Source organism: Rhododendron vialii, chromosome 9a (assembly GCF_030253575.1).
Source record: "Rhododendron vialii isolate Sample 1 chromosome 9a, ASM3025357v1".
NCBI lineage: Eukaryota > Viridiplantae > Streptophyta > Magnoliopsida > Ericales > Ericaceae > Rhododendron > Rhododendron vialii.
Window position 1 is genome coordinate 23353186 of NC_080565.1, and position 15050 is coordinate 23368235.

General features: G+C 39.6%; 3 protein-coding genes across 3 annotated transcripts; 1 reads left to right on the top strand and 2 right to left on the bottom strand.

Moving 5' to 3' along the window:
- Positions 1-1621: 1621 nt before the first annotated feature.
- On the bottom strand, positions 1622-4436 carry LOC131299716 (uncharacterized). The gene is made up of 2 exons (XM_058325295.1): positions 4213-4436; positions 1622-2739 (listed from the first exon to the last, which is right to left on the bottom strand). Exons 1-2 carry the CDS (start codon positions 4349-4351, stop codon positions 1622-1624), a joined length of 1257 nt encoding a protein of 418 aa, XP_058181278.1. The 5' UTR covers positions 4352-4436.
- A 4228-nt stretch (positions 4437-8664) lies between these two features.
- LOC131301617 (putative clathrin assembly protein At1g25240) lies at positions 8665-11253 on the top strand. The gene is made up of 2 exons (XM_058327987.1): positions 8665-9378; positions 9961-11253. Exons 1-2 carry the CDS (start codon positions 8857-8859, stop codon positions 10699-10701), a joined length of 1263 nt encoding a protein of 420 aa, XP_058183970.1. The 5' UTR covers positions 8665-8856; the 3' UTR covers positions 10702-11253.
- Positions 11254-11871: 618 nt separating this feature from the next.
- On the bottom strand, positions 11872-12594 carry LOC131299717 (uncharacterized). Its single transcript, XM_058325296.1, has one exon. It carries the CDS (start codon positions 12592-12594, stop codon positions 11872-11874), a length of 723 nt encoding a protein of 240 aa, XP_058181279.1.
- Positions 12595-15050: the final 2456 nt, after the last annotated feature.

Sequence of the window (15050 nt, forward strand, 5' to 3'; positions counted from 1 at the left end):
TACAGATTAATGAATAATATGAACAATAATCAAATCACCACAATAATTATACCAAACGATGAGTCAAATAATATCCGAACGATGAACGACGATAAACGGGAGTCTAAACCAAAGTGGGAACCATACTCACCAATTACCAAGTACCAAATGCCAAATATTTTCTCAGGGCTTCGCCTGTTGGATCCAACACCACACTTAGAGTCACCACAGGATGGCGCCTGGGACCTTTTCCCTAAGCCGATCCGGAATAGGGTCACAGGGTATTCCACAAGTCTTTTCCCTATCCGTTGAGCACTAGAGTCATAGGGTATTTCACAAGTCTTTTCCCTAGTGGCCAAAGTCACCACGATATCTCACGGGTCTTTTCCTTGGACTTTAATAAATATCAACACAGCCTATGGTCCCAAACACAAATAGAACAACGGCGAGCTGGAGGCACCTGCACCAGGATTATTCTCCGTGCCGTTGCAGAGTCACAATAATATTATGGAGCAACAAGAAAAATATGGGCAATCCAACAATCCTATTAATTTTTATCAATGAACCTTGTATGCCAAAGGGTACGTCAATTGCCAATAATTATGAGAGCAACGAATAGGAATAATTATCATCGAATCACAACCAATAACGAACTGTAAAGAATCGATAGGCTCAAGAGGATTCCAATAGAAGGGATCACATGCTTAACCACTCACCTCAATCGAACGGTAGATCGCCAAAATGCAATGCCCGAGTGCTCTACTAGGCTGAATAAAAAGAATTGCATGTACCGAAATCAATTTAAGGCATGAAAGCTACTAATATAGAACTGTCCTAATCTAGATTCTATGAACAGCCTAATGCGTTAATCCCACCCCAAGAATTGATTACCCGATTTTATTAAAATAACCCTAAATTCCATTCACATGCACACCACGACACAACTCACCAATACCCATGGCTATACACAGCCACCACACACGCACACAACTCTAACTCTCTCACTCTCCTTTCTACAAATAAGAACCCAACCAATCCTACATATGTAAGAGTTCCATTGACTGTATTGATCAATAAATGAAAAGAACAAAAAGGTTGAAGAAACTACCTCACGAAACCAACAAAAGGAGTTGTATGCAACCGTGCCCAACGTCTCCCACCGCTGCTGCTCTCTCTCTCGTTCTCCTCACTCTCTCACAGTTCCTCTTTAAGAAAAATAATACTCCTTAGCCCTAATTCCCCAATATTTATAAAAGCATAAGGGGCCCTCTCCTCAATAATCAAATACGTACACTCTCACTAACTAGCCTGGCCTGAGTTTAAAAGTTAAATCCAACCCAAGTAAAACTAACCGGCCCAAAAATATAACATGCACACATACACACACAAAAAAAAATTATAAGTTATTCGAGATTAGAAGAATTTTTGAAATAAATGCAGTTTGTAATAATCAATATCTTTTTTTTTTATTAGAAAGAAGTTTGAAAAAGAAAAATGAAAGAATTAATTATTTGTGTCAAAAATATTATTATTATTTTTTTACTGAAAAAGTGGGATGTCACATCATTCCCCCCTTAAAAAGAATTTCGTCCTCGAAATTCAAAAACAGTAGCTAAAACCACAAATTAACATGACGTACTAATTAATTAAACCATGATATTTCTAGTAATACGATAAAACCAATTGCACCTTGCCCCTTAGACGCATCAATATCATTTCCTCCATCTTCTTTTCCCTTACAATGAGCAGCTACATGTCCAGGTTGTCCACAATTGTAACATAACTTAGGCGAGCCATCACAACTATAACCATAATGAGATTTCCCACAACGATTGCATAACCACTCAATCCGCTCACTCCTATCACCCTTTGACTGCGTAGGCGTACAAGTCCTCTTGTTAGAGTTACTACCCTCACTGCTCTGTCCTAATTGCCACCATTCTCTAGATCTCTTAAACTGACGCTCCTCACTCATCTTCTCCTCTTTCAAATCATTCTCTGCTGTCAATGCTTTAGTCACAAGTTTAGGTAGTGTATTAACGTCAAGTAAAGAAACTCTCCCATGAATATCGAACCGAAGGCCCCTTTGAAAATGCCACACCTTATCTGTTTCTTTTTCCACCAAAACTCCTGCATACCTTGACAATTCATCAAACTTCTGCTGATACTCCGCCACTGACATATTTCCCTGCCTTAAAGCTAAAAACTCAGTTCGCATTTGGTCTTTAACTGCTGGTGGGATGTACTTCTCCTCAAAATCCTTTTTGAAATTGCTCCATACTAATTCATTTTGCTTATCTTTGTAATGCTGCTTTGCTGACCGCCACCAATGCTCAGCTCCCCCCTGCAGCTTATATGCAGCAAAAGACACCTTTTGAGCCTCAGAACAACCTAACACATCAAAGATCTTTTCCATTTGCAATAGCCAGGCCTCAGCATCCGATGGCTTATCAGTCCCCATAAAATACGGTGGATTAGTCTTCAGAAATCTATCAAAAGTATTGCCTTTGTCCAATGTCAGAGAACTTGATGCAGTTGCTGGTGCCACTTGGGCCTGATGCCCTGCAAATAATCCCATAAAAGTCTGAAAGGCCTGAACAGCAGTTATCGGGTCAATAGAACCTGTGGGTGTACCAGAATTTGCAATAATTTCTGTAATTGGATCAGTTGGATCCGCAGCGGGGTCGGCAAGATTAGCATCATTTTCTGTTTCAGCTGCATCATCAAAAATTTCAGCCTCAGCACTACCTCGGCCACGACCTATGATGCGCACCCAATATTGTAGATATTTGGTGCGACTAGTCCCGTTTTATGTTGCTTTAACTTGCATTTATCTAGCTTTTATAACGATATTACTCGTAAGGTAGTTTGTTAAGTGTTTCAGGCAAAACGCCCTTAAAAGGCGTATTTTGAGTGCAAAGTCAACCCCCAAGTTAATTCAAGACTCATTGCTCAGTGGAACTTGTGCCAAAGTGACCAAAGAACGAAGGCGAGGAGCATCGGGCAAGCCAACAGCCGTCGGGTGCCAAGTTCTGGAGGCTGGCTTGAAGATCCAGAGATAAGCTCTGCGTATCGATACGGATTAAGCTCTGTATCGATACGCGTTGGTTATCTTTCCAATCAGAGAGTCCCGTATCGATACGGCCATAATCTGTATCGATACGGGATTGTTACGTGAGATTGGCCTTTTCAGCTTAACGATGTGGTATCGATACTTTGCTTATTCTGTATCGATACGGAGAGCTTCCGACCAGATATTTTGCTACTTTTTGGACTTTCCATTTATGGAATACTTGCCTTTTATAGTATGTTTTTAGATATTTGAGGAGAGAGAAACCCATTGTGTATAAATAGGGGTCTCCTCTCTCCCCTTTGTTATCTAGTTAATTAAGAGCTTTAAGTTTTCCTCCATTAATGTTCTTTCAAGCTTTTCCAGTGTAATCTCTTAGAACTCAAGTAAGTAATTCTCGTTTGTTAATTTCTCATTTATTAAAGTTGTTCCTACGGACTAGATCTTTTATAATATCAAGTTTGTTTTCGTTTTTATCGGTTAAAAGTCATGTCTCGTTTTTATGCTTTCTTTCATGCTTTAGCTATGTGTGAGTAGTTGATAGGCCAAGTCTCGGGGTAATCTTTCCCGAGTACTTAGGTGGTTATTTGGTTCTCAAACCTTCGGGCTTAAAATCTTGGTTTTCGGAATTTCATGAACCTAACCTTTTTGGTCTAAGCGAGTCGTGTTAACTCCTTGGTATGAAGTTTAGTCAAGCGGTCTTGGCAAGCGACATACCGAGGGCTCGTGGCCCCCTACGTGTTAGATACATTAGCAAAAATAGGTTGATGTAATTCCGGTTAATCACATCTTTTGATAAACGTAGTCATTAAAACTAAATCTTCCGGGCGTGAGCACGCGGTCGTGACTCTCGCCTGAGTTATATTGAGAACCGGTAACATCCTTTGTCAAGGGTTAGACGATCCCTAGACTTGCCTCCTTTTAGTTTATTAAGCGTTATCCTAGTCTTTTGCCTTGGTAATTTTCCACCGTTAAGAACAAAACTAAGTTGGCCGTCTTAAACGCCACAATCCACCATACAAAACCTACAATCCAAGTAAGCTATATTCAAATTCTCAGTGGGTACGATCCCGGACTTCCGGATATTATGCTACCAACGACCTAGCCCTACGCTTGGGGTATTCAACCTTATATTTGAAGGCGAGGTTTGAAGGCGAAGCAACCTATTGGGTTGGCGCGGCCACGACCACGTGCTAAAGGAGTGGCCTGACCACGGCCGCGAACTGTAGGAGTGGCCCGACCTCGGCCACCAACTGTAGGGCCCTCATTTGTCGACCTAGTATTACGACGTGGACGAACCATTCCCTAACCTTGAAAACATAATACTACAATCAATAAGCTAAATGCGAGATTACACAAATAGAAGATGCACTCACAAGCCTATGGGACTCCGGGGACCTGGACCTCTTCTAAGACATGATGCTATGCCAAATGCAAATATAAAAATCGAAACTTAGGCTCTGATACCACTTTTGTCATACCCCAAATCCGGAAGCATGACCGGCCGTGAACCATGTAACAATCATGGAACGCGAAGCCTCAATAAAATATTTTACCAACTTGAAACAAATAAGAAAAGCTGGATTTTTTTTTATTACAACAAAATGCGCGACACTAAACCAATATTTTTCTTAAGCAAACGACACAACCTCTCATATTCTCCAACTCCAAATTCTACAATAAACTGCCAATAAATAAAAGTGCGGAAGCTAATAAAAATGCGGAAGCTTTTTGACAATAGAAAAGAAATAAAAATGCAGACGTCCTAGAGGTCCAAACAGAAGGGCCCGACAATGCCGCAGAGTCCACTACAATGCCCCATGCACTAACCTGAAAAAAAATGTGGAATAAATCCGTCAGCTGACGAGCTCAGTGAGTAGTTAAGCATGCTAAGGGTGATAATACAAAGTGGCATACTTTTGAATGAACGATAATGAGGGTTCCAAAGAAATGGTGTCAAATTAAGGAGGGTCGAAGGTTCAACGAATAATACCAACAAACTAACGAAGTCAATGGCTCAACAAATAGTATCCATAAGACGAATACAGATTAATGAATAATATGAACAATAATCAAATCACCACAATAATTATACCAAACGATGAGTCAAATAATATCCGAACGATGAACGACGATAAACGGGAGTCTAAACCAAAGTGGGAACCATACTCACCAATTACCAAGTACCAAATGCCAAATATTTTCTCAGGGCTTCGCCCGTTGGATCCAACACCGCACTTAGAGTCACCACAGGATGGCGCCTGGGACCTTTTCCCTAAGCCGATCCGGAATAGGGTCACAGGGTATTTCACAAGTCTTTTCCCTATCCGTTGAGCACTATAGTCACAGGGTATTTCACAAGTCTTTTCCCTAGTGGCCAAAGTCACCACGATATCTCACGGGTCTTTTCCTTGGACTTTAATAAATATCAACACAGCCTATGGTCCCAAACACAAATAGAACAACGGCGAGCTGGAGGCACCTGCACCAGGATTATTCTCCGTGCCGTTGCAGAGTCACAATAATATTATGGAGCAACAAGAAAAATATGGGCAATCCAACAATCCTATTAATTTTTATCAATGAACCTTGTATGCCAAAGGGTACGTCAATTGCCAATAATTATGAGAGCAACGAATAGGAATAATTATCATCGAATCACAACCAATAACGAACTGTAAAGAATCGATAGGCTCAAGAGGATTCCAATAGAAGGGATCACATGCTTAACCACTCACCTCAATCGAACGGTAGATCGCCAAAATGCAATGCCCGAGTGCTCTACTAGGCTGAATAAAAAGAATTGCATGTACCGAAATCAATTTAAGGCATGAAAGCTACTAATATAGAACTGTCCTAATCTAGATTCTATGAACAGCCTAATGCGTTAATCCCACCCCAAGAATTGATTACCCGATTTTATTAAAATAACCCTAAATTCCATTCACATGCACACCACGACACAACTCACCAATACCCATGGCTATACACAGCCACCACACACGCACACAACTCTAACTCTCTCACTCTCCTTTCTACAAATAAGAACCCAACCAATCCTACATATGTAAGAGTTCCATTGACTGTATTGATCAATAAATGAAAAGAACAAAAAGGTTGAAGAAACTACCTCACGAAACCAACAAAAGGAGTTGTATGCAACCGTGCCCAACGTCTCCCACCGCCGCTGCTCTCTCTCTCTCGTTCTCCTCACTCTCTCACAGTTCCTCTTTAAGAAAACTAATACTCCTTAGCCCTAATTCCCCAATATTTATAAAAGCATAAGGGGCCCTCTCCTCAATAATCAAATACGTACACTCTCACTAACTAGCCTGGCCTGAGTTTAAAAGTTAAATCCAACCCAAGTAAAACTAACCGGCCCAAAAATATAACATGCACACATACACACACACACAAAAATATAAGTTATTCGAGATTAGAAGAATTTTTGAAATAAATGCAGTTTATAATAATCAATATCTTTTTTTTTTATTAGAAAGAAGTTTGAAAAAGAAAAATGAAAGAATTAATTATTTGCGTCAAAAATATTATTATTATTTTTTTACTGAAAAAGTGGGATGTCACACGGAAGGTACGGAGAATTTTGATTGGGTTATGGATTCTGGTTGTTCTTTCCATATGTGTTCAAATAGAAAATATTTTTGTTCGTATGAGCCTTGTGATGGAAGTACCGCTAGGATGGCAAACAACATGGTGAATAAGGTTGTTGGCATAGGAACGGTACATTTTCGTATGGCCGATGGAAGAGTTGTGAGGTTGACCAGAGTTCGACATGCGCCGGGACTAAGGAAAAATTTAATTTCTTTGGGAATGTTACATTCAAAGGGTTGTAGCTTTGCGACAAGGGATGATGTTCTTGAGGTTTTCAAGAATGATAAAGTGATGTTGCAAGGAAAAATGGCGGGCAATCTTTGCAAGCTTCAAGGTCGAGTTGAAGTGTGGCATGCAAATGGTGGATACTGAGCAAGGAAAAATTATGGGCGCCGGGTTACACAAGTATGGCGTGTGAAGGCACAAACAAGCGAGGCATTATGTGTGAGCAACATTGAGAAGGAAGTGCCTCAATTGTTGATTTTGAAAAAAGTTGATAAAGAAAAATTGTGCGCAAGGAAGAGGGTTTCTTTCGCACCAAATTTAATTTCCGATATTTTCGATTAGACACCCAAGCGAGGGGGTGCGATTTCACATGAGCAAAAGGGGGTGTTTGTTCGGTTTTGCCCATGTGATTTGGAAAAAGAAAAGGCCGGTTTGTTGGGTGTTGGCCGAGAAAATTAAATGATCAAGGAAACTAAGTGAACAAGTCAATTGTGCTTTATTCTAAGGAGGAGAATCTGTGGTTGGTTCCAAATTCTTCTGGCAGTTCAAGGGTCATTTTGTGCCAGTCTAGTCATGCCTATTTATTGGGTCTCCTGTACCGTGTGTGGGTAAGAGAGAGATAAAAATGAAAAAGGGCGGAGAACAAAAAGGAAAGTCAACATTTTGTGTGTGCAAGTGTGACTGTGTGAGAGCCGAGAGAAAAGGGGTTGTAACAGTGAAGAAAAAGAGTGTGGGAAAAATACCAAGTGAGGGTGTTTTTGTATTTCACCATTGTACTCTTCATTGTTATAGTGGATTATTCTATCTCTCCGTGAATGTACCCGAGTTTGGAGAACCACGTAATCTTGTGTCTTTTTTGTGTGTGATTGTTTTTCGTTGTGAGGGTGATCGGGTATTTTTACCCAACAGTGTTGGTTGTGTAACTAATGCTGGCCGTCCAGATGTGTTTCGACAGTCTAGATTTTAGAAAAATAGCACTTTGACTCTAAATTCTTGAAAAACATTTTCACTACCTCTCTCGATAGTGATCATCTAAACTCTTAATAAATTTTTTTTGGTGGAACTTCCATGGCCATTCACTGAAATCATGTGTCCGCCACTAATTGAATCAATGATCCGATTTGAATTATGTACATTTTACCCAAAAAGCTTAATGGAGTATTAGTTTTTCTTTCATTTCTATGATTTAAAACATCCCTCGTTGTGCTACTGCTTATTGTTTCAAAAACTCCCATAAAAGTTCTGTTCCAATTTCTTCGTTTTCGTTTTTTATGAGAGGCAAGATACATCACATATTTATGTGAACCAATTTTTTTTCACTCTTTACCACGTTAGCTAGCTCGATCCTACTTTAGTTTCAAATTTTCCGTTCATATAATTGTCACATATGAAAGAGTTTATATGAATCCTAATTAATAGAACATTGCGATGTGACACACTGTAATTGATTTGAAAGAAACAAATGTTTACAATACTAGTATAAATAATTTAATCTCTTATAGGAAATATATGAGAGAGCGACAATAAGGTGTTGTGAGAGTTAAAACCGAACGTATCTTTTTTTATATTCGACCGTCGGGGGGGGTGGGTATCCGGACGTTTTCTATTTAACAAAACGTCTCATTTCTTCCCTCCCTTCTCGATTCTTCTCCTTTCCCAATCAGCAAAGCGTCTCGTAACAGCATAACGACTTTGACAAAGTCAGTTTTTTACTTTTCTATTTAATTTGAAAGCATCCATTCGACTGCCAATCCCACCAATAAATATGTTTCCAAAAATAACAGAGAACATAGCAAACACCACAACCCCGTATCCAAAAATTGACCATTTTTAATTCATAACTGTTGCGGCCGCCAATATTGGGTTATCTTTAGGAACTCAAACAAAGGCGTCAACCACCTGACTCCGTAGAAACCCATAGAGAGAGAGAGGGAGGCGCCAGGCCGAAAACAAACAATATCAAAAGCCCCATGTCGAAAAACAAAACAGTGCTCGGGGGCAAAAGAGAATTGAAAAACAGAGGAAACATGGGGAGGCTCTGGAAAAGGGCGTCCGGGGCGCTGAAAGACCGCAACAGCATCCTGGCAGCGAGCCTAGCGCGGAAGACGGCGCACCGCCACCCCGGGGTTGAGTTGTCGGTGATCAAGGCCACCAGCCACGACGACACAAAAGTCGATTACGACGCAGCCAGGGTGGTGTTCAGGTTTATCTGCTCGTCTCCCGTGTGCTTCCGGGCCTTCCTGTGGGCCCTCTCCCACCGAATGGAGAGGACCCGCAGCTGGGCCGTGGCGCTCAAGGGAGTCATTTTAATGCATGGTGCCTTGGGTTGCGATTCTAAGGCGGTGAGGACGATCGGACGGTTGCCGTTCGACCTGTCGAATTTCAGCGACGGACACGGAAACCCAAAGAAGATGTGGGGATTCAATGACTTTGTTCGGGCTTATTACGCTTTTGTGGACCAGAAATCTGCCCTTATGTCTGTCTATCTTCAGGCAAGTTTAAAGATTTCAATATAATTACTAATCATACAAAAGTATAATAAGCCCGTAGAAGATGTGGGGATTTTACGTCTTTGTTCAAGCTTATTATGCTTTTGTGGACCAGAAATCTGTCCTTATGTTGAATTTCCCCATGCATTTCGTCATAATCTGAACACAGTTCGGTTTTTCTTCACGCGATTTATTCACCTCTGTGCCCAAACCTCTTTACTCCTTTCTTAAAATGCATTCATTGACATTCGATTATGTATCAAAATCATCGTGTTTTGAGATTGAAAAATGGTTTTTCTGGTAAGTTAGATTGAAAAAAATTTTGAACACAAAATTGAATCTGCCCCGTTATGAGAAACGATACATCTTAACAAATAAAGTTTCTAAATTTTTGGGGCTATATTCTATTCAAATTTATAAGTATCATTTAATCAAGAATTCTGACTCCGCCCCGTTATAAGAAATGATACAAGATTCTTTAAAAATGACGTGTTGTATCTTATCAAGTTAAAATATCTATAATTCAGGTTCAAAAACTCAAATTTAGACCGGTTAATCAAGAATTCTGGTTCGCTCCCGTTTCAGGAACGAAAGGCACAATCAAAATACGCCATAGCAGAATCCAAAACGGAAAGCTCCATGTTGCAACCACTCATTTGGCTCCAAAGACTGCAGGGATTGCTCGACCTGTTGCTTCAAATCCAACCCCAAACCCAAGGCATGAACGAAGCTGTTCTCATTCTAGAAGCCATGGACTGTGTCATAATCGACGTCTACGGAATCTACAGCAAAATCTGCAACGGCATCGCCAAAGTTCTACTGAACATTTGTTCCGCGGGGAGAACCGAGGCCTCAATGGCACTCCAAATCCTGCACAAGTCGAGAGAGCAGGGCGAAGAGCTCTCGATGTTTATCGAGCGCTGCAAGGAGCTGAAGGTCGCGAACGCTTTGCAGTGCCCGAGAGTGGAGCAAGTCACCGAGAGAGACTTCCGGGAGGTCGAGCGGATGGTAAGTGGAGTGTCTGAGGCGGATACGGATTGTTCTGTTTTCGAAACGGGTAAGGCGGTTGTTGCAGTGAGGGAGGACCGGGTGGCGGACAGAGAGGGGGATTCGAAGCGGATGAAGACGGTGATTACCAATGATTGGGAGGTGTTTGAGGAAGATTTGATCAAGTTTAGTGGAGAGATTGGAAGTGGTGATATGGGAAGAAGAAGAAGAAGAAATGGTGGTGAAGAAGAAGATCCTTTTGCAGCCTCTTTGGTTCCAATTCCTTACCAAGCATATGTGAAAAATCAAGAAGTTCCTGATTTAATTAGCTTCTTATAGTGTTTTTCGAGGTTGGTGTTCGCAATTTCTCTTTGAATAGGTTCATCAACTTCTCAAAGCGCAGAAAGCCAAAAGTATGGGTTTCTATCGGATCGAGAGAATGAAATCAAGTTTGACCTGTTGTCTGCAGCTGATAGATTTCCGCTCCTTAATTCCAAAGTAATTAAGGTTGTGGAAATCCGTTTGAACAAGAGATATGTGTTTTTGTTTCCCAAATTCTGGATTCCAAGCTATGGCGACGTCCCCTTATTGGCTCGTGGAAGTTATCGTACGTTCTGCAGGCTAGCCTTGTTCGCCGTACATCGTGCGCGTATTCCTTTTAAGGGCATTACTTACGGACTTTCATGCATAATTAGATGAAATCTGGATGTATGTTTTCTTTCTTCAAAATATTCTGAAGTGACTGACTGTATGTGTGGAAGTTTTCTGTGTTCGGCATATCAGGTGATTTATGTTTTGGCTGGCTGACCTTTTGGTTGGAATTGGAGTGTAGTCCATGTTGGCAAATTGAATCATGTGATCCTAGCTAACATGAGTCCTAGTTAGTAGTACTATCGAAAATCTTAGACCCCATGAAAAGGCAACAGGCTGTCCAGATTCACTTCCGTCCGTTACTTATCAAACCTCATTTACTATTTCGAGCAGTTCATATGGTAGGTCCCTATTCTCTTGTACAAAATTATCCTTATCCTTATCCTTAAAAAAGAAAAGAAAAGAACAATGCTACGTACGCGACAAATCACCACAAAAAGAGAAATCAATGGTTCAGATTCAAGTTAATTAAGAATCTGTAATTACATCGTCGAATCATACTTCTTCCATCCCAAATTGTTGCTCATGCTTCAGGAATCCAACTTTTTATGAACAGTACATAATTGTACCCCAAAAAAAAAAAAGAAAGAAGCACAAACTTTTTTTTTTTCAAATTGGCCCTTTGTTTTGGGATAGCCAAACAAGGAAAGAATGAGCAACATTTTTGGACGGAGAAAGTATTTGTTTTGAGAGAATTTGTCAAACATATTTAAAATGGACTTCAATGTTCTGGTCATTTATTTCTTTCAAGATAAACATGGTCGGTTAGATGGTTACTAATGTTTATTTTGTAGGTTTTTTTTTTTTTTTTTTGACAAAGGGGAGAAGATTTTATTAATTTGAGAGGCGGAAAAACGCCTAAACATCAGAGAGAGAGGAACCCCATAGAGGCAAGGTAGTTGTCCACAGACCGGACAAACTACAAGAAAAGGCTTTCTTTGCATAAGCATGTGCAGCCCTATTACAATCACGTTTGACAAAGTTAAATTCACACAACTGAAACAAATCCTTCAATGCTAAACAATCTTGTACCAAAACTGCAATATCAGAGAGTGGATCTTTTGACATGTAACAGCTTCGGACAATCGATTCCGCATCCGATTCAATAAGAACACATCCTACATTCAGAGCAACACCCAAATTCATTCCACTTCTAATTGTCATAGCCTCCGCAAGCCGAGGTGAGGTGAGACCTTCATATGACTTAATAAAGATTCCCAAAATGGAGCCGTTCGCATTCCGAGCAATTGCTCCTGTTCCAATAGTGCTCGTTGCCTTTGATACCGCTGCATCAACATTAATTTTTATCATGCCTTCCTTGGGTCTCCTCCAAACCAAAGTCTCAGGATTTGAAGAAGCCACTTGAGTAGGGGAAGGCTTGATATTAGCCTCTAGAAACTCAAAAAAATCTTCTTGTGCCTTTCCATTAACTGCCTCCGCAGGCCAACTTGTACCATTAAACACCAAATCGTTTCGAGTTTTCCAGATCCACCAGCAATATGAAAGGCCGAGACCCAATGTTGAAGAGGGGAGATGAGCTAAACAGATACGATCACAAATACAATACCACCAGTCAGACATATGTCTACAGTTTACAAGCTCCTCAGGTCTAAGGCGAAAAGGTGAAAGAATCCACACTTTTGAAGCAAAATCACATCGGAACAACAAATGACAAATAGATCGCAATTTTTTTAGAGGTTTCAAATAGTAAACATGACCAACAATTTGGCACGGAAAGAGTATATATACAGTAGTGTTCAAAGTCATTTTCATCTGAAAAATGACCAAATTAACTAGTGATATTTGCTCTACCAACAAATGATCATGTAACTGAAGGGTTTCATAGATGAGGAGGTCAGTTTAGGTGCTTTAAAGTTGAAGGGGTGAGCATGAAAAAAGTGAATAGATGTGGGGGTGTCCATGGAATTTAACCTAATTTTTTCTTAATCAACGACAACTGGTGGAGTGAAAAACATTGGGGGAACTTTGTCTCGCATGGACTCTTCAAAAAAATATTCTAAACAAATTGAAAGGCTCGGAGTATTTGTATGAGACCTCAAATAGGTCGCATATAAGGTGGTGTACAAGAGTTGTACAGAAAGTGATGCACCCATAGCAATTTCAGGGTCGCACCTATAGATTCGAACTTGGGCATCAAGCTCAAAATTTGAATGTCATCGTTACACGACCTTTTTTTTTTTTTTTTCAAAAAATAATTTTATTAATCTTTGAAAATGATTACAAAAATTAAAAGGATTACGGGCACACGAGCATACATAACCCGAGAGCCAAAATTAAAAGAAGACAAAATGCCAACTAAAACACCACAAACCAAAGAACGAAAGCCGAATGCCCCCTAAAAACTATCCAATGACAGACAACACCAAATCCAGAAGAAACATTGCCAAACCCAAAAGAAAACAGAGAGAACAAAATCGAAAGACCAAGAGAATAAGCAAAAAAAGCCAAACCACAGAATTAAAATTTCAAGGAAAGAGAGGCACTACCCTTGAAGTCATCATCATCCTCTGCGAAAATATATATCATCCTCCAAGTCGTCAAGAGCATTGATCCTTTCCCCAAGTTCTTCCTCCTCCATTTTAACAATTTTATTTATTTTTAAATTTGGCTCCTTTATCCATGTCTTACGAACATTCTTAAAAAGAATGGAGTTCCTGTTTCATTATTGATGGAGTTCTGCTCAATATCATTGCACCATGTTATTGAGCGGACGTGGAGCAAGTAACTAAGAGCAATTCACTAGAGTGTGTGCGTTATGAAGGTAAGTACGCTTATGTATCTTGTTCTGCTAATTAAGGTTCTTATTTTTAAAATACTTATTTTTTATTTTACGAAACAGGTCAATTCTCTCAAAATACGTCACGTTTAATTCAAAAAATAAGTACTTATTTTAGTTAGCGGAACGGAGCCTACGTAGGTTAAAATGGACAAGTTAGCAACAATAAAATAGTGGGGTCTAATTTTTTACTTGCGACAAAGTTTTCCTTTTTAATTTTGTCATTCAAACAATTGCTAAACAACCTGACTAATTGCACAGCAATCATGCACAGATCACATTTTGGGGACCACTCTAGGTCCCACGTTAATAATCTGAGCCGTTCATTCGTTGTAAAACATTTTTTTGAGGGACACCGCGAAAAATTAGCTCAATCTGATATTTGTTGATCTAGTTATCTAACTTTTCATTTAGATTTTTAGATCCTGAAAAGTTAAATGATTGGATCGAGCACTTATGCGTATCGGATTGAGGTAATTTTTCACTGAGGCCCTCAAAAAAATGTTTTACTCTCTTCGTTCCATATTGAGAGTCTCGTACTCTCTCTTGCTATTTTTCAAATCAAAAAATCAACTATGTCTGTGTATAATTCTTTGAATTTTTTCGCACCGTATTGAAGATCTCGATTAGTACTTTAATTTGGTGCGAAAAAATTCAAAAAATTATACACGGAAGTAGTTGATTTTTTTATTTTAAAAATGACATGACTTTTCATAGTGAACTCTCAATATAAAACGGAAAAAGTACATCTAATGAATGACTTGAGTCATTTTTGTGAGACCCAAAGTGAACTCCACGTCGTGATTTGTGCACGGTTGTTGTGCACAATTGCTGTTAAATGCAAGCCAGGATCTAGATGAATATGTCGAGTTATAAGTGTTAGAACTGCGCAGTGGGGCCTAGCTGTCATGTTGATATTTTGAGTTCAAGTTTTTTTTTTTTTTTTTTTTCAAGTTAGGCAATCCAAAAATTGATGGATAGGCTTCAAAAAGACGTCGTTTTGTGTATCAACACAATTCAGTTTTGGAGCCCATCTATCAATTTTTGGAGTGCCAAAATCACAATTCCTGATGAAACCTTACAAGTATCTTTGATTATTACTTTCTCCTTCCCTATTCAAGTGTGACCAGTATTTCATTTTTGGTTGTCCCAAAATAAGTGTCCATTTTGAAAAGTTATTGAATAAAGTGGAAGATAATTTTACAAAGTGAAGGTAAAAGTTGATGTAAAAAGTATTAAA